The sequence below is a fragment of the Somniosus microcephalus genome, chromosome 30 (genome assembly GCF_052327205.1).
Source record: "Somniosus microcephalus isolate GS21.2 chromosome 30, FLI_Smic_1.0, whole genome shotgun sequence".
NCBI lineage: Eukaryota > Metazoa > Chordata > Chondrichthyes > Squaliformes > Somniosidae > Somniosus > Somniosus microcephalus.
The window spans coordinates 4,435,270-4,459,694 of NC_141016.1; the positions used below are offsets into that span (position 1 = coordinate 4,435,270).

The window sequence follows — 24,425 nt, forward strand, 5'->3', positions numbered from 1 at the left end:
ATTTGGGGAATGAAGCACAACATCAAATTTGTGTTAATGAATGTTTAATCGCCACTGCCTGATTCTGCCTCCGTGTTTTCCCATTGCATTTCCTCTTTTCCGTCCTGCTGTGCAGGAAGAGCAGGTGTCGGGACTCTCGGCTCCTGTTTTCTCGCTGACAGCTTCCTCCAATGATGGATGACTGCGCAGGAGAAACCCATGGAAACAGGTGGACCTTCAAGATCCAGGAGGGTCTATTTTGGTCAGATCAGTCATTTGTGGGATTCCCATCAAAGGCACAGCACTAAATACCTGCCAGCGCTAATACTTATGGAGGGGTGATTCATCCGAACTGAATCTAAATTATAGTTAACAGGAGCATGGAGCAACTTGTCACAATGATATAATCAGGTGTAATTGAACGGAGGCCATGCAGTGCCTGATGGAACAGCAAACAGTTACTGAACTGGTGATCAGGTATTTATTATAATTTTTTTTATTTATTCGTTCATGGGGTGTGGGCATCGCTGACAAGGCCAGCATTTATTGCCCATCCCTAATCACCCTTGAGAAGGTGGTGGTGAGTCTCCTTCTTGAACCGCTGCAGTCCGTGTGGTGAAGGTGCTCCCACAGTGCTGTTAGGGAGGGAGTTCCGGGATTTTGACCCAGCGATGATGAAGGAACAGCCCCGATATATTTCCAAGTCAGGATGGTGTGTGACTTGGAGGGGAACTTGGAGGTGATGGTGTTCCCATGCGCCTGCTGCCCTTGTCCTTCTAGGTGGAAGAGGTCGTGGGTTTGGGAGGTGCTGCTGAAGAAGCCTTGGCGAGTTGCTGCAGTGCATCTTGTAGATGGTACACACTGCAGCCACGGTGCGCCAGTGGTGGAGGGAGTGAATGTTTAAGGTGGTGGATGGGGTGCCGATCAAGCAGGCTGCTTTGTCCTGGATGGTGTCGAGCTTCTTGAGTGTTGTTGGAGCTGCACTCATCCAGGCAAGTGGAGAGAATTCCATCACACTCCTGACATGTGCCTGTAAAAATACTGTAAAGATAGTGCGTTCATATTGGTAATGGCAAAATACTGTGGATACTGGAAATCTGAATTAACAACAGAAAATGCTGGAAACACTCAGCAGGTCAGCCAGCATCCGTGGAGAGAGAAACTGAGTTAACGTTTCAGGTCTGGGACCCTTCATCAGAACTGGGAAAGGTTAGAGAAGAGAGATTTTTAAGCAAGTGCAGGGGCAGGGAAAGGGGGGAGGGGAGGAAAGAACAAAGGGGAAGGTCTGTGATAGGCTGGGTGGCAGGAGAGATTAAATGACAAAAGGGGTGATGGTGCGAGGCAAAAGGAGATGGCAATGGGACAAGTTAAGAAACAAAAGATGACTCTAGATGAGGTGTAAATGGCGATGGCAGAATCATCAACAGCTGCCATGTGAGAGAAAAAAGAAAACACGGGGAGGCCGAGGTTATTGTCTGAAATTGTTGAACTCGATGTTGAGTCCAGAAGGCTGTAAAGTGCCTAATTGAAAGATGAGGTGCTGTTCCTCGAGCTTACGTTGAGCTTCGTAAGAGGCCGAGGATGGAGAGATCAGAGTGGGGGTGGAGCGGAGAATTAAAGTGACAGGCGACCGGAAGCTCGGGGTCACCCTTACGGACTGAACGGAGGTGTTCCGCAAAGCGGTCACCCAATCTGCGTTTGGTCCTCCCAATGTAGAGGAGACCGCATCGTGAGCAGCGAATACATTATACTACATTGCAAGAAGTACAAGTAAATCGCTGTTTCACCTGGAAGGAGCGTTTGGGGCCCTGGACAGTGGGAAGGTGTTGCATCTCCTACGCTTGCACGGGAAGGTGCCGGGCGAAGGGGAAGAGTTGTTAGGGGTGATAGAGGAGTGGACCAGGGTGTCGCGGAGGGAGCGGTCCCTACAGAATGCTGAAAGGGGAGGGGAGGGGAAGATGCGTTTGGTGGTGGGATCACGCTGGAGGTGGCAGAAATGGTGGAGGATGATCCATTGAATGTGGAGGCTGGTGGGGTGAAAGGTGAGGACAAGGGGAACCCTATCGTGGTTCTGGGAGGGAGGGGAAGGGGTGAGAGCAGAAGTGCGGGAAACCAAACGGACACGGTCAGGGGCCGTGTCAACCATGGTAGAGGGGAATCCTCAGTTGAGGAAAAAGGAAGACATGACAGAAGCACTGGTATGGAAGGTGGCATCGTCAGAACAGATGCGGCGGAGACGGAGAAACTGGGAGAATGGGATAGAGTCCTTACAGGAAGCAAGGTGGGAGGAAGTGTAGTCCAGGTAGCTGTGGGAGTCGGTGGCTTGTAGTGGATGTTTGTCGAAAGCCTATCCCTAGAAATGGAGAGGAGGGGACGAGTCGGAGATGGAACATGTGAAGGTGAGGGAAAGGTGGAAATTGGAAGCAAAGTGAATGAAATTTTCTAGTTCAGGGCGAGAGCAGGAAACGGCATCAATACTGTCATCAATGCTTGAACATTCCCATCTGCACCTTCAGTCTCAATAATGTTATTGGCCGTAAAATATATCTCCATCCGCTCAATATAAGAACGGAATGGTTCGTGAGCTCGGTCATACAGGCCGAGGCTTCCGATGAACCCCGTAGGCGCGGCCATGATTGTCTCGATCCCATCGAACAGTCACTCAGCAGGCGACCTGTGTGCCTGTGAGAGTCAATGCCGCTGTTGCTGTGTATACATACTCGTGAAGGCGAAGCACAGAGGATTCTGCATCAGCATTAACAGTAAAACATAGCAAAAAAGAATTCAGTTTCGGTGTCACAAATTCACCTTAAACTTTTCCACTCGAAGGTTGAACACTGTGTCCTTCCATGATCCCTAAAAATGGCTTTGGGATCCCATCCTCGTCGCCAAAATGTGAGATATGTGGGTGGAACAAATGAAGGACAGAGACAGGATTTATGCCCCCTTGTTATTGACCTCTCTGCTAAGGGAAATAGGTCCTTCCTATCCACTCTATCTGGGCCCCTCATCATTTTATAAATGTCAATTAAGTCTCCCCTCAGCCTCCTCTATTCCAAAGAAAACAGCCTCAGCCTCTCCAATCTTTCCTCATAACTAGAATTCTCCAGTCCTGGCAACATCCTCGTAAATCTCCTCTGTACCCTCTCCAGTGCAATCACAAGTGCTCCCTCAACATCTCCCCCCATTGACATTACACTCCTCACACATACTCTCAACCCTCTTTCATTTGGCGTGGATAGGGAACTGGCTGTCAGATAGAAAACAGAGAGTTGGAATAAACGGCTCATTTTCTGAATGGCAGGCAGTAACAAGTGGGGTACCACAGGGATCTGTCCTGGGCCCCCAGCTGTTCACAATTTACATTAATGACCTGGATCAGGGAGTCGGATGCAGCATTTCCAAATTTGCAGACGACACTAAACTAGGAGGTGGGGTGGGCTCAGAGGAAGAGACCAGGAAGCTCCAGAGCGATTTGGACAGACTGGGCGATTGGGCGGATAAATGGCAGATGCACTATAATGTGGACAAGTGCGAAGTTATCCACCTTGGGTGCAGGAACGGGAGGGCAAATTATTATTTAAATGGCAATAGATTGGGAGAGGGGGAAGTACAGAGAGACCTGGGTGTTCTTGTACACCAGTCACTGAAGGCGAGCATGCAGGTGCAACAGGCGGTCAAGAAGGCAAACGGTATGCTGGCCTTCATAGCAAAAGGGTTAGAATACAGGAACAGGGATACCTTGCTGCAGCTGTACAGGGCACTGGTGAGACCACACCTCGAGTACTGTGTACAGTTTTGGTCGCCTCATCTGAGGAAGGATGTTCTTGCCATGGAGGGGGTGCAGCGGCGATTCACCAGGCTGATACCAGGAATGGCGGGAATGACCTATGAGGAGAGACTATGTAGTTTAGGGATGTACACACTGGAGTTTAGAAGATTGAGAGGGGACCTCATAGAAGTGTATAAAATTCTGACAGGTCTAGACAGACTGGATGCAGAAGGAATGTTTCCCTTGGCGGGTGAGAACAGAACTAGAGGACATAATTTAAGGATAAGGGCTAAACCATTTAGGACAGAGATGAGGGGGAATTTCTTCACTCAGAGAGTGGTGAACCTGTGGAACTCATTGCCACAGAGGGCAGTGTACGCCAGCTCATTAAATATATTTAAGAGGGAATTAGATATATTTCTACGGGCAAAAGGGGTTAAGGGTTACGGAGAGAAGGCGGGGACGGGATACTGAATTAAAGGATCAGCCATGATCTCATTAAATGGCGGAGCAGGCACGAAGGGCCGAATGGCCTACTCCTGCTCCTATCTTCTATGTATCTATGTATGTATCTCCTTGTCCGGGTCACCTCTGTGCATTGCATTACATGTCAGTTTCTTTCCTGACAATTGGTAGCCATGCTCATAGCAACACAGCTGGTCCACACCTCTGTCAATGCAAACCTCTTCACTCAATGATAATTCCGACCTCCCGTCTGGATGCAGCTCGCAGCTATAATCTGGCGCTGGCCTGTCCCTCCGATTTATATTGAGACCATTCTGCCTTGAGGCACTGTTCTGCCTGTAACTGTTGGAAGCGAATTCATGGAATTGGGAGGTCGCGTGGGATTTGATCATTCCTAGACACTGGGACTGGCCGGCTGGACGACAATGGTCTTATCCGGTCCTGTACATCCTATGTTGGGTTAGAGGCCTGGTGTCGTGTCCTGATGCCCTGCAGCCAGCACTCGCCTGGGGCTGATGCAGCCGCTCCATTTGATGATGCACTCTACTGTTGCCAATTCCTGGAGATTTCATCACATGACCTTTTGCCTCCAGCTGCCCCACTCAGTCAAATAGTCTTTCCGTTCCCCCCCCCCCCAATCTCCAATTTTGTTTATCACTAATAAATAAAAGTGTTCAAAGAAAATACACCATTTTTTTTTCAATGTCCCCTGTGGTTTTTCTCCCCAGTTTAGCTGGCGGCCGGTGTCCAGGAGATTAATAGAATAGCAAAATACTGCAGATGCTGGAAATCTGAAATAACAACAGAAAATGCTGGAAATACTCAGCAGGCCAGGCAGCATCCGTGGAGAGAGAAACAGAGTTAACGTTTCAGGTCTGGGACCCTTCATCAGAACTGGAAAAAGCTGGAGATGTAACAGATATTAAGCAGGTGGAGAGACAGGGAGGGGGCATTAGGAGGGGCGGAAGGAATAGAAAGAACATCCTGTACTTTTATAAGAGGCAGGGAAGATAAAATGTTGCAAATGGGAGTGGCAAAAATCATACTGCATGAAGAATTTCAGATAATTATCCCTGGCCCCATTTTTCATGCAGTATGATTTTTGCCATTCCCATTTGCAACATTTTATCTTTCCTGCCTCTTACAAAAGTACAGGATGTTCTTTCTATTCCTTCCTCCCCTCCTAACCCCCCCGCCCTGTCTCTGCACCTGTTTAATATCTGTTACATCTCCAGCTTTTTCCAGTTCTGATGAAGGGTCCCAGACCTGAAATGTTAACTCTGTTTCTCTCTCCACGGATGCTGCCTGGCCTGCTGCGTATTTCCAGCATTTTCTGTTGTTATTCCAGGAGATTCATCTTCAGTTCCTGGAGACCCCAGGCCAATCCTGGAGGAGGGTTGCCAACCGTACTCCAGAGGAGGCTAGTGGGCAAAAAAAAGTTTTTTTTAAAAAGGCTTGCAATTTTACAGCACCTTTCACAGCCACTGCACGTCCCAAAGCGCGTCACAGCCAATGAAGCTTTTCTTGAAGTGGGGTCTGAGGAAGGATGTTCTTGCCATGGAGGGAGTGCAGCGAAGATTCACCAGACTGATACCTGGGATGGCAGGAATGACGTATGAGGAGAGATTGGGTCGATTGGGCTTGTATTCGCTAGAGTTTAGAAGAATGAGAGGGGATCTCATTGAAACTTATAAAATTCTAACAGGACTAGACAGACTAGATGCAGGAAGGATGTTCCCGATGGCCAGGGTGTCCAGAACCAGGGGTCACAGTCTAAGGATAAGGGGTAAGCCACTTAGGACATAAATGAGGAGGAATTTCTTCACCCAGAGAGTGGTGAACCTGTGGAATTCTCTACCACAGAAGGCAGTTGAGGCCAACTTATTAAATATATTCAAGAAGGAGTTAGATATATTTCTTAAGGCTAAAGGGATCAAGGGATATGGGGAGAAAGCAGGGACAGGGTACTGAATTTGGATGATCAGCCATGATCTCATTAAATGGCGGAACAGGCTCGAGGGGCCGAATGGCCTACTCCTGCTCCTATCTTCTATGTTTCTATGTCACTGTTGTAATGTGGGAAACGCGGCAGCCAATTTGTGCACAGCAAGCTCCCACAAACAGCAATGTGATAAATGACCAGATCATCTGTTTTAGTGATGTTGATTGAGGGATAAATATTGGCCCCAGGACACCGGGGAGAACTCCCCTTCAATCCATTTGGGAAAAGCACCTTTTACTTAACTTGTCATTTTCCACTTTGGATTGCTGTGGATTTTTTTTTTCAGAAACTAATTGGAATTCTTTAATGTGGAATCTGTCAGGATGTTCACCAGAGAGAAGTATTATAACAGCAGCATGGACCTTCAATGAGGGTTGGCAGGGGAGGTTTATTTTTTCCCCCGTGACTGTAATGACTCATTTTTGTTTTGTGAGCTGAGGTTTGCTGGTTGGCTTTTGACGCCAGGCTGTTTCCGCCCACAAAAGCAGCCATCTTCAGTGAGGAGCTCTCATAACCATTGCAGACCCCACAGGCTAGAGAGCTTCTCGGCACTTTCAGGTGAGATTTAACTTTTGGGGGGCGAACAAAAGTTAAGCGGCGCAAAAGGCGAGCGCTGTTAATTGTCCAGCCAACTTGTTACTGCTGCAAGTTGAGAGTCAGTTTCTGCAGTCAGTTTCCAGAGTGACCATGTCGATTTCAGGGAGGGGGGCGTGTGTCTGTTTTTTTAATTTAAGGGCAGAAATTGACACTCTTTGGCTATTTTCTTGGCGTTTGAAGTTTTCTGAACGGATTGGGGGTAAACCAGCCTCGTCTTGCGTGTTCAAAAGATGTTTATCTCAAACCCAACTCTCTCTCTCTGAGTTGTTTGCCGAGGATATGATGTGTGGTTAACGCCCGGGAACGGGTCGCCTTGTTAAAATAATGCAGATTCTGTCCCCCCCCCCCCCCCCCCCGAGACACCTGGACAACAAGTCTACCACTGCCACCCACCCCCGAGACACCTGGACAACAAGTCTACCACTGCCACCCACCCCCGAGACACCTGGACAACAAGTCTACCACTGCCACCCACCCCCGAGACACCTGGACAACAAGTCTACCACTGCCACCCACCCCCGAGACACCTGGACAACAAGTCTACCACTGCCACCCACCCCCGAGACACCTGGACAACAAGTCTACCACTGCCACCCACCCCCGAGACACCTGGTCAACAAGTCTACCACTGCCACCCACCCCCGAGACACCTGGACAACAAGTCTACCACTGCCACCCACCCCTGAGACACCTGGACAACAAGTCTACCACTGCCACCCACCCCCGAGACACCTGGACAACAAGTCTACCACTGCCACCCACCCCCGAGGCACCTGGACAACAAGTCTACCACTGCCACCCACCCCTGAGACACCTGGACAACAAGTCTACCACTGAGGCTGTGCAGGTGATGGTGTGTTGTCACCTGTCTCTGAGATGCTTTAAATCCAACGTGTCTTTGTGTGTGTGTGTGTGTGTGTGTGAATGAATGATCTTTTTTGGAAAGTTTCCAGTTATTGATTCAAATTTTTTTCTCTCCCAGGTAAGTGCAGCAAAAGGATAGCACACCTGCCGCCCAGGTAAAGGGTGTGAATCTCCAGTTTGAGATTCACCTGCCTGCGAACCTATTGCATTCATTCTCCTGAAGCGGTTGTGACATTTCAGCATTTGTCCCAAGTTGGGTGGTGCCTTTTCTTGAAGTAAAGTTATACTCCCATCGGGGGGAGCAGTTCATGAAATTCTGCTGGGTTCGCGCCCTCGAAAGTTAACCCCACTTGCCCCCTCTCCGCAGGTGCTGCCTCACCTGCCAAGTGCACCTGGCATTTGCTGCCTGTTGTATTTTGGGATTCCAGGTATCTGCAGTGTTTTGCTTTTTGCTTGATGAATTCTGATCCTGATCAAAGCCAGGGACGGTGTGGGCAAGAAAGAAAGAAATAACTTGCATTTTTACAGGGTCCTTCAGGACGTCTCAAAGCACTTTACTGAAGTGTAGTCGCTGTTTTATTGTAAAAAAACACGGCAGCCAATTTGCGCACAGCAAGCTCCCACAAAAACAGCAATGGGGTGATAATGGCTAGATAATTAATGATGTTGGTTGAGGGATAAATATTGGCCAGGACGCCAGGGAGAACTCCCCTGCTCTTATTCCAATAGTGATATTTTACATCCACCTGAGCGGGCAGACGGTTTAACGTCTCATCCGAAAGACGGCACCTCTGACAGTGTAGCACTCTCTCGGCACTGCGCTGGGAGAGTCAGCCTGGATTTTGTGCTCAAGTGTCCGGAGTGGGGCTCGAACCCACAACCTCCTGACTCCGAGGCGAGAGTGCGATCCGTTGAGCCACGGCTGACCCATGTCGGATGATTAGGGAGGTTGTGTCTCCCTCGCTCCAAATCCCAGAGTTGCTCCTGATGTGTGCCCACTCTCCCCCTAGCCCCTCACTCCTTCCCCCCTCCCCCCCCTCCCTTCCCCCCTCCCCCCCCTCCCTTCCCCCCTCCCCCTCTCTCCCTCACTCTCTTACTGTGGTTGTATCTCTGGGCTCTGTGACTTGGAATGAATGTAACAAAGCCAGTGTTTTATAACTGAATGCCAATGACCTGCTTCAGTCTGATCATGGTGATTAGGATTAATAATACATCACTTATTAATGTAGTAGCATATCCAGAAAGACATATCTCAAATATGATGTGATAGTTGGAATGCTTAACAGCGGATTTGTGACCAGTATCGGAAGGTAATTTCAGCTTCTTTGATACCCTTTGTTCTTTAATCTTGTTTATCACAAGATTGGTTTGGATAACAAAGACTTGCATTTCTCCAGCGCCTTTCTCGACCACAGGATGTCCCAAAGCGCTTTACAGCCAATGAAGTATTTTTGAAGTGTGGTCACTGTTGTAATGTAGGAAACGCGGCAGCCAAATATGCGCACAGCAAGCTCCCACAAAGAGCAGTGTGGTAATGACCGGATCGTGTGTCTTGGTGATGTTGGGTGAGGGATACATTACCCAGGGTGAGGATTGGGCCTCTGGCTCTCTCCTCCTGTTGCAGCACCCAGCTGTCCCACAAGCTCCTTGCTGGTGTCGCTGGCTCTTTCCAGTTGTGGGTCTCTGGCAGCTGCTGGCTTCACCGAAGCGGCCCTGCCGGATCCGGGACCAGCGGGAGCCGTTCATTACTGGGTCTTCCTGACTGCTCCCATTTAAATGAAGCCGGCAAGTTTTTTGCTTTGGTGTCGCCTTATCTGAGGAAGGATGTTCTTGCCATGGAGTGAGTGCAGCGAAGATTCACCAGGCTAATACCTGGGATGGCAGGAATGACGTATGAGGAGAGATTGGGTCGATTGGGCTTGTACTCGCTGGAGTTTAGGAGAATGAGAGGGGATCTCATTGAAACTTATAGAATTCTAACAGGACTAGACAGACTAGATGCAGGAAGGATGTTCCCAATGGCGGGGGAGTCCAGAACCAAGGGTCACAGTCTAAAGATAAGGGGTAAGCCATTTAGGACAGAGATGAGGAGGAATTTCTTCACCCAGAGAGTGGTGAACCTGTGGAATTCTCTACCACAGAAGGCAGTTGAGGCCAATTCATTAAATATATTCAAGAAGGAGTTGGATATATTTCTTAAGGCTAAAGGGATAAAGGGAGAAGGCAGGGACAGGGTCCTGAGTTTGGATGATCAGCCATGATCTCATTGAATGGCGGAGAAGGCTCGAGGGGCCGAATGGCCGACTCCTGCTCCTATCTTCTATGTTGCCGTTGGCTCCTGGTGATCAGTAGGAGCTGGGGGCATCAAACGCAACACCGCGCTGACCGCAACCGCTGGTCCTGACCGCTCGTGCCTGTTGTTGGTCACCCTCGTGCGGCCACATGCCCCGAACAGGCCCTTTGCACCCTTTGTACCTGCGACCGTTCGTTCTACTCCGGCGCCCTCCTTTCTCATGAATTTGCTTTTCTTTCACAGAATCATAGAATAGTTCAGCACAGAAGGAGGCCATTCGGCCCATCGGGTCTGTGCCGGCTCTTTCGAAGAGCAATCCAGTCAGTCCCACCCCCCACCCCCCCGCTCTTTCCCCAGATCCCGGCAATTATTGATTGCTCAGTTTTGTAGTGAGTTAGTGTTCGCTGTGTTGAAATAAAAGCAGAAAATGCTGGAGATGCTCAGCAGGTCAGGCAGCATCTGTGAAGAGAGAAACGGAGTTAACGTTTCAGGTCGCTGACGCTACGAGAACGAAGGGTCATCGACCTGAAACGTTAACTCTGTTTCTTTCTCCACAGATGCTGCCTGAACTGCTGAGTATCTCCAGCATTTTGTTTTTTTTTATTTCAGATTTCCAGCATCTGCAGTATTTTCTTTTTGTTCGCTGTTGGTCTGTGCGACATGCCGGTCTGTTTCACGCATTTATAGTTCTCAAGAATGTGGTTTGGTTTGCAGTTTCCTCGGCTTAACGTCTTATTTCCAGAGCTGTACCAGTGCGCTGGGTGCGAGGGAGGGAGGAGGTGGAGAAAGAGGCGAGTTCACTGTGCTTGTGGATGTGACAGACTTAGTTTAGGTTTCCTCAGCCGTTCCAGGGTATCTATTGTCTGACTCCGAGGCATCTTCTAGTCACCTTGATGCAAAAGTAAAAATGAATCCAATCAAGAGGGGGGGGGGCTGGAGAAGAGTAGAAAAGTAGAACGAGAACAGAAAATGCACAGCATCTGGGAAGGGAAAGGAATGGTTAACGTTTTATGTATGGGGTCCTTCCATCAACTGGCATCTTAAAGAGCATTTCAGTCTGGTGAAGGATGTACCCAAATCTTATTAACTTCGCTTCTCTGTTTCTGACTCTCTCTGTCTCTCGTTGTTTGATTGGACTGAGGATCATATAACAGTTCAATAAGAAATAAAAACAGAAAATGCTCGAAGTACGCAGGTCAGGCAGCATCTGTGAAGAGAGAAACAGAGTTAACGTTTCCGGTCGATGACCCTTCATTCTCGTAGTGTCCTCGACCTGAAACGTGAACTCTGTTTCTCTCTCCACAGATGCTGCCTGACCTGCTGAGTATTTCCAGCATTTTCTGTTTTTATTTCAGATTTCCAGCATCCGCAGTATTTTGTATTAAGAGTTCAGTAAGAAAGGTGTCTTTGAACTACAGTAACTTGTTTCGTATGCACTTTGTTCAACTAGACAGACTGGGGAGACGGTGAGACATCACCGGAAAGAGCTCTTGTCCCTTTAGTACAAAAAAAGTCTTCAAAATACAATCGTGTGATTCACAGACTTGCTGCTGTAATCTGCAACAGCACCACCTTATCTCTGAAACAACGTGTTGTTTCTAAATAAAATTTCCTTCTGCTTCAGCTGATTGTTCGGAGACCATCACATTGCTGTTTCTGACCACGGGACCTGCAGAAAGTGGATAATGCTTCTTGTGTGATATTCAATTCATCGCCTTCAGTGACTTCCGCCACTGGTACGCCCATAGTGTCGCGCAGCTCGAAATACTCGCCCCAGAAGCAGCCCGAGTTTGTACGGCAGTGTTACCAACTCTGGCCGGGCCTATTCCTGGAGGTAGCATCGCATTCGGGGAATGGTAGCCTCGCGGTGATGTCACTGGGTTAGTAATCCAGAGGCCTGGACATGAGTTCAAATCCCACCACGGCAGCTGGGGAATTTAAATTTGGTTAATTAAATAAATCTGGAATAAAAAGCCAGTGTCAGTAATGGTGACCATGAAACTATCGGATTGTCATTAAAAACCCATCTGGTTCACTAATGCCCTTTTTTTAGGGAAGGAAATCTGCTGTCCTTACCCGGTCTGGCCTATATGTGACCCTTAACTGACCTCTGAAATGGCCTAGCAAGACGCTTGTATCAGGCGGGTCACCACCAGTTTCTCGAGGGCAATTAGGGGATGGGCAATAAATGCCGGCCTTGCCAGTGACGCCCACACCCCAGGAATGATTTTTTTTTTTAATTCCCACTCACCTCCAACCGCCCTGCCCAGTCAAACATCCTTTTTTTTTCTCCATCTCTAATATTTTGATAACAAATAAGTGTTCAACAAAAATGGGGTCGGGGGAAAACCATACCTTCTCTTTATGCAGCTATGATTTTTCTCCCGGGTTTTCACCGCCGTGTCCTGGTGATTAATCTTCAATTCTTGGAGACACCAGGAGGGTTGGCGACTCTATTGTAAGCAGAATCTGAAATTGTACAGCCAACTGTTACAATGGCTACGCTGCCACTTTGTGAATGTTTCATCAGCTCAATATTCTTCCTCTTAGAGTATTCGCGATTGCAGTGGGCGATTTATGGGCGGGGGGTGGGGTGCATTTACACAGGGTTCCAGCGGGGCAGAGACCTGTTTGTATTTGCTTGGCTCCAACCTGGCTGCTGCTTTATCTGTCCTAATTTTAGGAGCGAGTTGTGCACAGGCCCGGGTGCAGGTGTGTCCACCTGTCTCCCAACAGTTAGTGTAAATGTTTAGAAAGTGGGGAAATCTCTCTTAAACCATTTTAAATTGAAAGCTGCCCAGGAAACAGCTGGGCCCTAAGCTCTGGAAATCCCTCCCTAAACCTCTCCACTGCTCTCTCTCCTTTTTTAAGACGCTCCCTTAAAACTGACCTCTTTGACCAAGCTTTTGGTCACCTGCCCTAATTTCTTCTTATGTGGATCGGTGTCAAATTTTTGGTCTTAAAATACTCCTGTGCAGCCTTAGGATGTTTTATTACGTTAAAGGTGCTATATAAATACACGTCGTTTGTTAGCCAACAAACGTAAAGTGTTGCAAACTGCTTGGGAATGTGTTCACCCGCTTGAATTCCTACGCAAAGCTCCCTTGTGGTTTAATCTGTGCCCGATTATCTCTAAGCCATATATAAACATGCCAAATTACACTTCAATTTTCCCTCCTTTCCCTTTCTGTCTATTATCTCCCCCCCCCCCCCCCCCACACACCCCCTGCCTTCCTGAAGGTGTCTTATCTTTGCCGGGGGGACAGTTCTGCAGGGACCCTTCACCCTGTCCTAAAGCGGTTACTTTTCCTAGGCTGAAGCTTGGCAGATGCCCAAGTTGGGATCAGTCGTGTGGCTGTGCTCGGTTACCCTGTCCAATTTCACGTTGCGGTAGCTACACAAATTAATAAAACCGCCCAGCTGGGCTGCCTGACCCCGATGGTCCCCTCCTAGCTTTAATTATTCTTCAAAGGGCATCAGAATTCAATACTGGACACCGGGTGAGCAGGCACAGGATTTAATCCCCCGTTTAAAAATACATCGCGCAGAAATTAAAACCTCTCTTTCTACCTCCGGGGGGGTGTGGATGGTGACCCGTCACCCAAGATGTTTAGCCTGTTGACAGATGATGTACCGTACGGCGTCCAGCACCCAAACCTGAGCATATCTGTGCTGCACAAGAGGGTGGTGGAGGGCGGCACTTCAACTCTGGGGGCATCGCCAGCCACCAGACATGTTCAATTATACTTTATCGCTCTCTTACTCTCTCTCCCTTGTTCTCTCTCTCTCTCTCTTTCACTTCCTCCCTCCTCATTCTCTTTGTCCGTCTGTGTCTGTCTCGCTCGCTCTCTCTCTCTATATACTATATTACATTTATATGTATGCAGCAGAGCGGGGATGCTGGATAGCAATCGGGAGCAAGATTTCCCCCCGCCCTTTCCTTAACCCGGGATCTGAGACCAATTGCAGCCATTCCAGCAGCGAGCTGATTCAGCACATTCTGGGAACAGACGTGGGATCTTCCTCGTGTTTGAGACTTGCTGCTGAATGCATTAACCAGCTGAGCCATCATTGGCGGGGGAGGAAGAGAAACTTTATTATTTCTATGTAGGAGTAAGATTGAACTGGAAATTGACTTAATTGAGATGCAGCAGTTGAAACATGTTGAAACCTTCCCTTGTATGGCTTTATGTTGGGTATCTTTGCCCAATTGTGAATTCATGTTTTGTTCTTTTGTCAACCTTACTAGAATTGTACAGGGCTTTGGGGAGACCAGACCTGGAGTGCTGTGATCAGTTCTGGTCTCCTTATCTGAGGAAGGAGGGGGTGTGACAAAGGTTCACTAGATTGATTCCTGGGATGAGAGGGCTGTCCTCCGGAGAGATTGTGTAGAATGGGCCGATACTCTCTGGAGTTTAGAAGAATGAGAGGTGATCTCATTGAAACATACAAGATTCTGAGGGGGATTGACAGGGTAGATGCTGAGAGGTTGTTTCCCCTGGCTGGAGTGTCTAGAACTAGGGGGCATAGTCTCAGGATAAGGGGTCGGCCATTTAGGACTGAGATGAGGAGAAATGTCTTCACTCGGAGGGTGGTGAATCTTTGGGATTCTCTACCCCAGAGGGCTGTGGAGGCTGTCGTTGAGTATATTCAAGGCTGAGATCACAAAGACACTAACAACATCCCAATAATGGATAATCAAGGGGCCACAGGGAGGGGGAACTAAAGACAATCACTATCACTAATGAAATACTACTTGGTAAAATAATGGGACTAAAAGACAACAAAACCCCCTGGACCAGATGGCCTGCATCCCAGGGTCTTAAAAGAAGTGGTTGCAATATACCAAAATTCCCTGGACTCTGGAGAGGGCCCAGCGGATTGGGAAACCGCAAATGTAACGCCCCTATTTAAGAAAGAAAGGAGGGAGACAGAAAGCAGGAAACGATAGCCCAGTTAGCCTAACATCTGTCGTTGGGAAAATGCTGGAGTCCTTCATTAAGGAAGCAGTAGCAGGGCATTTGGAAAATCATAATGCAGTCAAGCAGAGTCAGCATGGTTTTATGAAAGGGAAATCATGTTTAACAAACTTGCTGGAGTTCTTTGAGGATGTAACGAGCAGGGTGGACAAAGGTGAACCAGTGGATGTGGTGTATTTGGATTTCCAGAAGGCATTCGATAAGCTGCCACATAAAAGGTTACTGCATAAGATAAGAGCTCACGGAATTGGGGGTAATATATTAGCATGGACAGTGAATTGGCTAACTGACAGAAAGCAGAGAGTCGGGATAAATGGGTCATTTTCCTGTTGGTAAATGGTAACTAGTGGGGTGCCTCAGGGATCGGTGCTGGGGCCTCAACTATTTACAATCTACATTAATGACTTGGATGAAGGGACCGAGTGTAATGTAGCCAAGTTTGTGGATGATAGAAAGATGGGTGGGAAAGCAAGTTGTGCAGAGGACTCAAAGAACCTGCAATGGGATAGAGACAGGCTAAGTGAGTGGGCAAACATTTGGCAGATGGAGTATAATGTGGGAAAGTGCAAGGTTATACACTTTGGCAGGAAAAATAAAAAGGCAAACTATTATTTAAATGGAGAGTGATTACAAAATGCTACAGTTCAGAGGGACCTGGGGGTCCTTGTGCATGAAACACAAAAAGTTAGCATGCAGGCACAGTAAGTAATCAAAAAGGCAAATGGAATGTTGGCCTTTATTTCAAGGGGGTTGGAGTATAAAAGCAGGGAAGTCCTGCTACAACTGTACAGGGTGTTGGTGAGACCACACCTGGAGTACTGCGTACAGTTTTGGTCTCCTTATTTAAGGAAGGATATACTTGCATTGGAGGCAGTTCAGAGACGATTCACTAGGTTAATTCCAGAGATGAGGGGGTTGACTTATGAAGAAAGGTTGAGCAGGTTGGGCCTATACTCACTGGAGTTTAGAAGAATGAGAGGTGATCTTATTGAAACATATAAGATACTGAGGGGGCTCGACAGGGTAGATGCAGAGAGGATGTTTTCCCCTCGTGGGGAAATCTGGAACTCTGGAGCATAGTTTCAGAATAAAGGGTCGCCCATTTAGAACTGAGATGAGGAGGAATTTCTTCTCTCAGAGGGTCGTAAATCTGTGGAATTCTCTGCCCCAGAGAGCCGTGGAGGCTGGGTCATTAAATACATTTAAGGTGGAGATTGACAGATTTTTGCAAGATAAGGGAGTGAAGGGTTATGGGGAGCGGGCAGGGAAGTGGCTTTGAGCCCAAGATCAGCCATGATCTTCTTGACTGGCGGAGCAGGCTCGAGGGGCCGAGTGGCCTATTCCTGCTCCTATTTCTTATGTTAGATTTTTGGACCCTCGGGGAATCGAGGGATATGGAGATCGGGCGGGAAAGTGGAATTGAGGTCGATGATCAGCCATGATCTTATTGAATGGCGGAGCAGGCTCGAGGGGCTGTAGGGCCGACTCCTGCTCCTATTTCTTCTGGCCTGAGTGATGATGTTGGTGATCACTCTCTGAATTTTGAATTTTTCACTCTCTTCACCGCACATACTCCAGTCTCGCTTTCTGTCTGAGACGAACCATTGCAAGCCGCTGTCTCTTGTGTCGCTATATTGATGCCCTGCACTCCAAAGGGAATGGATGGTAATTCCAGGCAACACATGGCCCAGGGAAGAAAAAAACTAGAGCCACTTGAAACATTTCTGATGTGGAGGAAGCCGGGTGAAGGGTCCGGGTCGGTGCGGGAAACACGGATTTGGTGAGATGAGGTGAATGGAGAAGCAGTGGTTAGATGCTGGGTTTGAAAGCCTGTGAATTGCAGGAGGATGAGATGACCAAGTTCCCTATACTGAGGCCCCACAGAAATATAGGTTACTTATTAAAATATCAGATTGTAAAACAGGATCTGGTTTGGCTTAATGGCAAAATGGTCTTTGCTCACTTTTTTTTAAGAAGGTTAGTAACCTGCTCCACAGGTGCTCCCTTCCCCCAGCCCCCTCGGTCGTTCACCCATGTGATTTTTTTTTTTATGCATGACCTCGATGTCCCAAAGCGCTTTCCAGCCAGTGAAGTAAGTTTTGAAGTGTGGTCACTGTAGGAGAACGTGGCAGCCAATTGGCACAGGCCAACTACTTTTGTGGAGTAGGGGGAGGGAGGGAGAGAGAGAGAGAGAGAGAGAGAGAGAGAGAGAGAGAGAGAGAGGCTTGGGGAAGTATTAGTTACACATGATCCAATCCTGACCAGCCACCCAGACACACTCTAGCAAGTGTCACTGAATGGCGATCGGGAGTCGGAACCCTGGTCAATTTCTCCCCCGGATCGGGTTGCTGAGGACCCCAGCCATTGTCGGGCAGGGAGCAGCCAACTCCTACAAATGGCAGCTCAGATCTTGCTGGTCCCTGTGGCTCCGCTAGACAGTGACCGAGCTATCTGGGTAGTTGCGACCTTCACCCCTTACTTTCTGAGGTAGCTCGCTCACTCTTTAATTTGATGTCCTTTATTGACAGCATCTCTGGTCTATTACTCAACACCTTGTGGTTGCTTGACAAGACTGGATCTGTTTGGAATTTGCAGGGATATTGGGAGTGGGGTGGTGGTGAAAGAGCAGGTGAGTGGGACTAATTGGAGAGCTCTTTCAGAGAGCCGGCATGGGTTGGATGGGCTGAATGGAGACCTCCTGTGCTGTATGATGCTTCTAATTCTACTGTCCTGTTGCGATTGCTGGAGCTTGTGTGGCCAGTTCCACCTGAGGTTTGGTGCATTTATATTCGAGACCTGCCTCACGGAGCAGTGTTGTAATATTGCCTTAGGATGCCCGTTCTGTGAAGATCACTCTGCTCATTCTGAGGTGTGGACTCCACAGGGCCGAGTCCCAAACCCTGACTTTGTACACCTCTCAGTGGCTGCGGGTAGATGGACAGAGGTCAGCGAGCGAATAAGTACATCCTTGACCGCTGTATTCAGCCAGGAAGACTGCTCCTCCTCTTGGCAGCACTGTTCAAGGAGCTTCAGATGGTTCAGGTCTCGCACAGGTGATGGCCAGTACCAAGATAACTGGGTCTTCCAGTGGCCGATGTACAGACTGTTCTGCTGCAGCAGAACATTCACTGGCAGTGACATGGCTGCCACCATGCATGATGGGGATTGCACAGGAGGTTTGGTCACGCACCCACAACGTTGCAGATTTAGGGGATCCCCTAAATCCAGCCCATCCGTCAGCCCGTGGCTCTGTGGGTAGCACGCTCGACCTCTGAGTCAGAAAGTCGTGGGTTCAAGTCTCCCTCTAGGGACTTGAGCGCATAATCTAGCCTGACTCTTCCAGTGCGGTACTGAGGGAGTGCCGCACTGTCTGAGGTGCTGTCTTTTTAGATGGAGGTTAAACAGGGGCCCCATCTGCCCTCTCGGGTAAATGTTAAGGATCCCATTGCACTGTTGGAACAAGAGCAGAGAAGTTCCATCCGGTGTCCTGGCAAATATTTATCCCTGAACCAATATCACTTCATAAAAAAATGATTATCTGCTTTGGTCATTCATCTCATTGCTGTTTGTGGGAGCTTGCTGTGCACAAATTGGCTGTCCCCTTTCCTTACTGTTGCGTTTGTACCGCTACACACAACTACATAAAATAATAAAGCAGCAGAGACTGAGAGTAGCTTCAAGTGATCTTTACTGGGTAAATGGAACTTCGGCACTGACTATACAAATCGATACGCGTCTGTGATATACGCTCGCAACTAAGGATGTACATCCGCAAAACAAAGTAGTCCCTTAAATGTTGTATACATTACACTTACGTTTATTTTTTAAAGTACGTCATTGGTTGTAGAGCACTTTGGGATATCCTGAGGTTGTGAAAGGTGCTATATAAATGCAAGTTCTTCCCTTTTTTAATGATCTAACTGGTTGGCAAGCCTCGACAATTTACCCCGTTATTAATCCGGTCTTTCAGAGACGCGACATAGAAACATAGAAGATAGGAGTAAGAGTAGGCCATTTGGCCCCTCGAGCCTGCTCCGCCATTCAATGCGATCATGGCTGATCATCCAAATTCAGTACTCTGTTCCTGCTTTCTCCCCATATCTCTTGATCCCCTTAGCCTTAAAAAAATATATCTAACTCCTTCTTGAATATATTTACTGAATTGGCCTCAACTGTCTTCTGTGGTAGAGAATTCCACAGGTTCACCACTTCTCTGGGTGAAGAAATTCCTCCTCATCTCTGTCCTAAATGGCTTAACCCTTATCCTTGGACACTGACCCCTGGTTCTGGACTCTCCCACCATCGGGAACATCCTTCCTGCATCTAGTCTGTCTAGTCTTGTTAGAATTTTATAAGTTTCAATGAGATCCCCTCTCATTCTTCTAAACTCTAGCAAATATAAGCCTAATCGACCCAATCTCTCCTCATACGTCATTCCTGCCATCCCAGGTATCAGCCTGGTGAATCTTCGCTGCACTCCCTCCATGGCAAGAACATCCTTCCTCCGATAAGGCGACGCGCTTGCCTCTGGTGTGGTGTTGGGTTCCAGTGGAGGTGGCGTTCCTTTTAGGGGGGCATCATTATTGATCACGGCCGCAAGAACAAGCTTGGAGCAACCACAAGAACAGTTCTCGAGCTTTTGATAGTTGGTGGTGGTGTACAATAAATCACTTCGAGAATGGACCCTCTCCTAAAGAGGTGGAAGAATCCCTATTTTTCTTGCATCACTTCATATATTTAAAAAAAAAAAAAAAAAAAAAAATTGTTCTGGGGATGTGGGTATCGCTCTCATTTATTGGCCAGCCCTAGTTGGCCCGAGAAGCTGGTGGTGGGCCTTCAAGGAGCAATTGTCTGTACAACTGCATGATATGAAGAGCAGTGTGTGGTTTGAGTCCTGTGCAGGCCACCCTGAGTGAGGGTAGCAGGCTCTCTACCCGAAGGACATGTGGAGAATCTGGGATTGTTCTCCTTGGAGTGGCGAAGGTTAAGGGGAGATTTAATAGAGGCGTTCAAAATCATGAAGGGTTTTGACAGAGTAAATAAGGAGAAACTGTTTCCAGTGACAGGAGGGTCGGTAACCAGAGGAGACAGATTCAGATAATTACGGAGAGAACCAGAGGGGAGATGAGGAGAAATGTTTTTTTACGCAGTGAGTTGTTGTGATCTAGAATGCGCTGCCTGAAAGGGTGGTGGAAGCAGATTCAGTAGTAACTTTCAAAAGGGAATTGGAGAAATACTTGAAGGAATCATTTGCAGGGCTATGGGGAGTGGGGCTAATTGGACAGCTCTTGCAAAGGTCCTCCGGGCATGATGGGCTGAACGGCCTCCTGCGCTGTTTTAAAACAATGCAACATTGTTCTTCCCACAAATTAACAGATTAACGGATTTCAGTTTCATAACTTTGTTGCGGTCGGATTTCAAGTTGTGACCCCTGGGTTGCTAGCCCAGCCACTACACGACCGCACAGACCACCATTGGAGTATTGCGTCCAGTTCTGGTCACCACACTTTAGGAAGGATGTGAAGGCCCTTGAGAGGGTGCAGAGGAGATTTACCAGAATGGTTCCGGGGATGGGGGATCTTAGCTACAAGGACAGGTTGGAGAAGCTGGATTTGTTTTCATTAGAGCAAAGGAGGTTGAGGTGTGATTTGATCGAGGTGTACAAGATCATGACGGGTTTGGATAGGCTAGACGGGGAAAGGCTGTTCCCACTAGTTGATGGTACAAGGACTAGGGGACACAGATTTAAGGTTTGGGCAAGAGATACAGGGGGGATGTGAGGAAAAACATTTTTACGCAGCGAGTGGTGAGGACCTGGAACTCGCTGCCGACGGAAGTGGTGGAAGCGGAGACACTCAATGTTTTCAAGGGGAGACTGGATAGGCACTTGAGGGAAATAAACTTGCAGGGTTACGGGGATAGAGCGGGGGAATGGGACTGACTGGATTGCTCTACAGGGAGCCGGCACGGACTCGATGGGCCGAATGGCCTCTTTCTGTGCCGTGTGACTCTATGACCCAAAGTAACGCGTGCGAGAGACTGCAGGCTGTTCAGCTTTAAAACTTGCCATTTCTGTTGGGGTCCCAGTTGGTTGCTGTGACTGGAACACGTTCTGAAATGTTTTCTGAGCAGTAGTTAGGTGTTTGAGCAGCCAGTCACTGGTCAGGGCGAGGAATCCGGTAATGCATTGCACGAGGCAGGACCATTCCATCAAACGCTTATCGGAACGCGCAGGTGGATACAGCGCCTTTCACAACCTCGGGACATCCCAAAGCACTTTACACCCAATTAAGTTTTTTTGAAGTATTGTTATACAGGAAACGCGGCAGCCAATTTGCACACAGCAAGCTCCCACAAACCGCATTCTGATAATGACCAGGTCATCTGTTTTTAGTGATGTTGGCCCAGGACACTGGGGAGAACTCCCCTGCTCTTCTTCGAAATAGCGGCAGGAGATCTTTTATGAGAGCAAACAGGGTCTCGGTTTAACCATCTGAAAGACGGCACCTCCGACAGTGCAGCGCTCCCTCAGTGCTGCCTTGGGTGTGGTTTGTGCTCCAGTGTCTGGAGTGGGACTTGAACCCACGACCTTCGGACTCGGAGGCGAGTGTGCCACCCACTGAGCCACGGGCTGACACTCGGGGGTAGAAGCGTCTCCTGGTAGAACATTGTGAAAGCAGCGGATTAGTTACTGGGATAGACGCTGTGTGACCAGAGATACTGATTAACCGAGACTGGGTCAAATTCTGCTTTTTGCTATGCAGCATCATGGGATTGTCGACTGTGTTCTAAAGATGACATCCCATCCTAAAGCGATAGCCTTACCAATGATATCTAACTGTCGTTGCACATTTACAAGGTCAACTGCCATTCCTAGTTAATATTCTCTTAACGTAGATTAAAAAAAAATGCATTTCATCCAAACTCGCCTCTGTGCAGTAAACTTGACCAGCTTTTTTCTTTTTTCTCTTCCCCCTCCATTCCCCCAGCAGGTAGACCTTCTCCAGGGACAAGTATTCATTCTGTTACCATGGCAGCCGTAAGTACTCTGATGCTTGACCCTCTCCCCTCACCATCTTCCCAGGCCCGCGGCCTGCTCGTGGAAATAAATGTGAGAGAAGCTGGTATTGACTGGGATCGATTTAAAGAATGTCGGGGGTTTCATTGACTCGCTTTCTTCCTGGTTAAGCTGTCATCGCTTGCTTGGCATGTTGTTAGATGTTATCGGCAGGGAAATCCATTGTTCAAACATGGTGCGAGTCGGAGAGCGGCCCCAGCGCGCGAGCGGGCGTTGACTTATATTGACGCGCGCTTCGGAATGTTCAGGAAAGTGGATCGATGACCCGCAAACTGTGTAATAGTAACGGGGTGCTGAAGGTTTGCTTGCTGTGGGAATTGAAGTTTAACCACGCTTTTGGAGGGGATTATCGCAGTCATAAACCCTTAGGCTTTCACCTTTTTCACGAAGGGAACGTGATTCCTTTGAATCGGAGAGGTTTACGGCACAGAAGGAGGCCATTCGGCCCATCGTGTCTGTGCCGGCCAGCAAGGAGCTCTCCCGCCTAATCCCACTTCCCAGCTCGGGGGTAGCCCTGTAGGTTACGGCACTTCAAGTGCATATCCAAGTATTTTTTAAATGTGATGAGGGTTTCTGCCTCTAACACCCTTTCAGGCAGTGAGTTCCAGACCCCCACCACCCTCTGGGTGAAAAAGTTCTCCTCAACTCCCCTCTAATCCTTCTACCAATTACTTTAAATCTATGTCCCCTGGTTATTGACCCCTCTGCTAAGGGAAATAGTTCCTTCCTATCCACTCTATCTAGGCCCCTCATAATTTTATACACCTCAATTAAATCTCCCCTCAGCCTCCTCTGTTCCAAAGAAAACAACCCCAGCCTTTCCAATCTTTCCTCGAAGCTAAAATTCCCCAGCCGAGGCAACATCCTGGTAAATCTCCTCTGCATCCTCTCTCGTGCAATCACATCCTTCCTGTAATGAGTGGCTTGCATTGTTGTTTACGCTGTGAAGCTTGCTCTTCACATCGCTCCGCAGTAGTCCGGTGGCTTAAAACCGTCTGCCTTCTGTGTTTCTTAAAGGAGCATTTAGGCTGCGAGCTTTGTGCAGTCTGTGTGCAGCCACTTGAGGCAAGCCAGCAGCGACTCCAGGGCAACCAGGACCCCCCCCCCCCCCCCCCCCCCACCCCAAGTGAGAACCTGGTACGACTTTGGATTGGCGCCACATGGACTGTAAACCCAGTGTCGTGTCGGACCTGATTTACAAAGACCATGGTGGGGTGGGTTTCTTTCCTTTTGTGTGGAAACTCGCTGCGCTGGAAACTGTGAAGCAAAATTGAGGGAAGAGATTTCAGATGGCTGCCAGTTAATTGATTCCCGCCCTGTTTATATACCTGCTGTTTGAAAAGTGGACCTGATCAGGATTGAATTTGAGAATGACTGACTTAATATAGCATTGTGATTTGAGTGTAGCGCAGTTTTCAACTCTAGTCGCTAATTCACATATATACCTCTCCGCCTAATTTTTTTCCATCGGCCTCTACTCTCTAGAGTTTAGAAGAATGAGAGGTGATCTCAAGATTCTGAAGGGGATTGACAGGGTAGATGCTGAGAGGTTGTTTCCCTGGCTGGAGAGTCTAGAACCAGGGGTCACAGTCTCCGGATAAGGGGTCAGCCATTTAGGACTGAGATGAGGAGGAATTTCTTCACTCGGAGGGTTGTGAATCTTTGGAGTTCTCTACCCCAGAGGGCTGTGGAAGTTCAGTCTTTGGGCTGAGATAGATAGATTTTTTTTTGGACTCTATGGGGATCGGGTGGGAAAGTGGAGTGGAGGTCAAAGATGAGCCATGATCTTCTTGAATGGCGGAGCGGGCTCGGGGGGGCCGTGTGGCGGAGCGGGCTCGGGGGGCCGTGTGGCGGAGCGGGCTCGAGGGGCCGTGTGGCCGACTCCTGCTCCTAATTCTTATGTTGTTCCTTGCACCTTTTCCATCTCTTGAAAGCGAGGCTCTGGCTCTAAGGAGGCTGGTCAAGTGGCTGTTCATGTGTGGCCGGTTATTTGACTCCGTGAGGCATCACAGAATCTGCTTCTGTCTACACCTGCAATTCCAGGAGGGGTGGGGGAATCGAATGGTTGTGGTCAGGAGCAGGAATCCCCAGGCCCATTTTTCACTTTGCCAGCCCAGTGATGCCTCCACTAACTCAGCAGGGGCCAGGGATGGAGCCAAGGATCTTCTCATTGTATGGCAGCGGTTGCTTCCTTTCCTTGGCCAGGTGGAGAGGCGCTGATTGAGTTTGACACTGGTTGGGGAGGTGAGGAATGAGTGCCTCCCGCTTCTGGCAGTGAAGGAAATTGTTTCTTTAATAGCATTGTCTTTGGCGCTTGAAAGAAGGTAGTGTGTCGATAGGTATGGGACTGAGACGTGTCTTTCTGAAGTGCCGTGTTTTATATTTTATATAATCTG

The 24,425-nt window shown here is 48.4% G+C and overlaps 1 protein-coding gene across 3 annotated transcripts in view; it reads left to right on the forward strand.

Annotated features, from left to right (window-relative positions):
* The first annotated feature begins 6,643 nt into the window (after positions 1-6,643).
* The window catches only part of LOC147097865 (annexin A4-like), a 63,483-nt gene continuing 45,701 nt past the window's right edge, over positions 6,644-24,425 (forward strand). The window contains exons 1-2 of one of the 3 annotated variants that reach the window (XM_085970902.1): positions 6,644-6,776; positions 21,941-21,990. In XM_085970902.1, coding sequence (XP_085827028.1) covers positions 21,982-21,990 — 9 coding nt within the window. In that variant the 5' untranslated portion in view covers positions 6,644-6,776; positions 21,941-21,981. The remainder of the gene's footprint in view (positions 6,777-21,940; positions 21,991-24,425) is intronic. The other 2 variants (XM_085970900.1, XM_085970901.1) reach the window with 2 other exon arrangements.